Source organism: Fulmarus glacialis, unplaced genomic scaffold (genome assembly GCF_000690835.1).
Source record: "Fulmarus glacialis isolate BGI_N327 unplaced genomic scaffold, ASM69083v1 scaffold5086, whole genome shotgun sequence".
NCBI classification, from domain to species: Eukaryota; Metazoa; Chordata; class Aves; order Procellariiformes; family Procellariidae; genus Fulmarus; species Fulmarus glacialis.
In genome coordinates, this window is record NW_009217368.1 from 1 (window position 1) to 1279 (window position 1279).

General features: G+C 37.6%; 1 protein-coding gene across 1 annotated transcript in view; it reads left to right on the plus strand.

Annotated features, from left to right (window-relative positions):
* Positions 1-135: 135 nt before the first annotated feature.
* Positions 136-1279, plus strand: part of SYCP2L (synaptonemal complex protein 2-like) — a gene marked incomplete at its 5' end in the record, with an annotated part of 29822 nt that continues 28678 nt past the window's right edge. Inside the window, 3 exons of the mRNA XM_009579631.1 lie at positions 136-201; positions 682-819; positions 909-1019. Coding sequence (XP_009577926.1) covers positions 136-201; positions 682-819; positions 909-1019 — 315 coding nt within the window. The remainder of the gene's footprint in view (positions 202-681; positions 820-908; positions 1020-1279) is intronic.

The following is a 1279-nucleotide window of genomic DNA, read 5'->3' on the forward strand; positions in this document are numbered from 1 at the left end:
CTCCAGTTACTTTCCTTAGGAAATAGGGAAGGAAAAACAGCCTTTTGGGAGAGAGTGAGGGTGAGTAAACGGTCTTCAGCTTTTGGGCAGAAAAAGCGTTTTTTCTGTACTTTTCTCTCCCTTTTCTTTTTAAAGGAAGAAAAAAGTGAAGAACGGAATAGAGACGTGAATGGCAACATGGCAGCCAGAGCAGACGACTTTGTAAATATCTTTTAAATGCATCCTTAGCTTTATCTTACGAATAGTTGTATATATATTTAAAGGTGCATTCTTAAATGGATATGGCATGATCTAGAATTTTTAGTAATTTAATGTAATGTGGGAAGTGCAGCAAACCTTTTAATCTTTTCTTTAGTAAGTGGGAAGAAATGATTGGAATAGTTGCGGGATGTGGTAAAAATTACAAATTAAGTGCACTAAAAGAGTTGCTTATTTCTTTATTCAGTATCCTTTAAGGTTACTCAGTTTTGAAGGTCCTGTCTCTTTTGGAAATTAAGACTGATGTTTCACTTTCAGATGTAAAAGTAAAATGAAAGTAGAGAAACAAAGTAAAAACAAATAAAAAAAAAAGCCTACAACTTTTAAAATAGCATTGCAAGTATTTTCTCACAATCACTGCTGTAATGATTCAAATGCCCACTTATTTTAATCGCTAGTTGTTTGCTTCTCCTCCCTCTGCAGCTCGAATCGCTTCTCACTGACGCTTTTAAGGGGAAAGGATTTCAGAAAATAAGCGAACTGCTTCAGGAGAGAGAAATAGAGCCTCCCCAGAAATACAGCAAATCTCTCTTCAACCAGCTAGACAAAGCACTGAGAAAGGTGAGTACCATAAATAATCTTAACCATTTTAATGCCCAGCTCTATGGGTATCAGACTAATAAAGCGCGACACTCTGTATGTTTCTATAGGAGCTGGACAAGAATGAATTCCAGAACGTTTCGCTGCTGCTGAAATGTATTCAGCTCTACCTTAAAAGTGATCTCCAAGAAGGGACGAGTTTGTTTATTGAGCAAGGACTGGTAGAAAAGATGAGTATAATGCTATATACAAGTTACGAATGTGATTTAAGGTTGCTTGTATCAGGAAAAGAACGCCAAGGAAGTGAGAACTAGAGGATGGCTTGTTGCCCACGGAGAAACAAAGTATTTTTTTAATATATTGCATGAGCTGAGTGGGAAGAAATGCTTACTTTCATTGCATTGCTTTCAGTACAGCAGCTAGCATCATGGTTTCACTTATCACCTGACTTAATGGGTTTGGGGGGGGGGGGGTTCCAAGC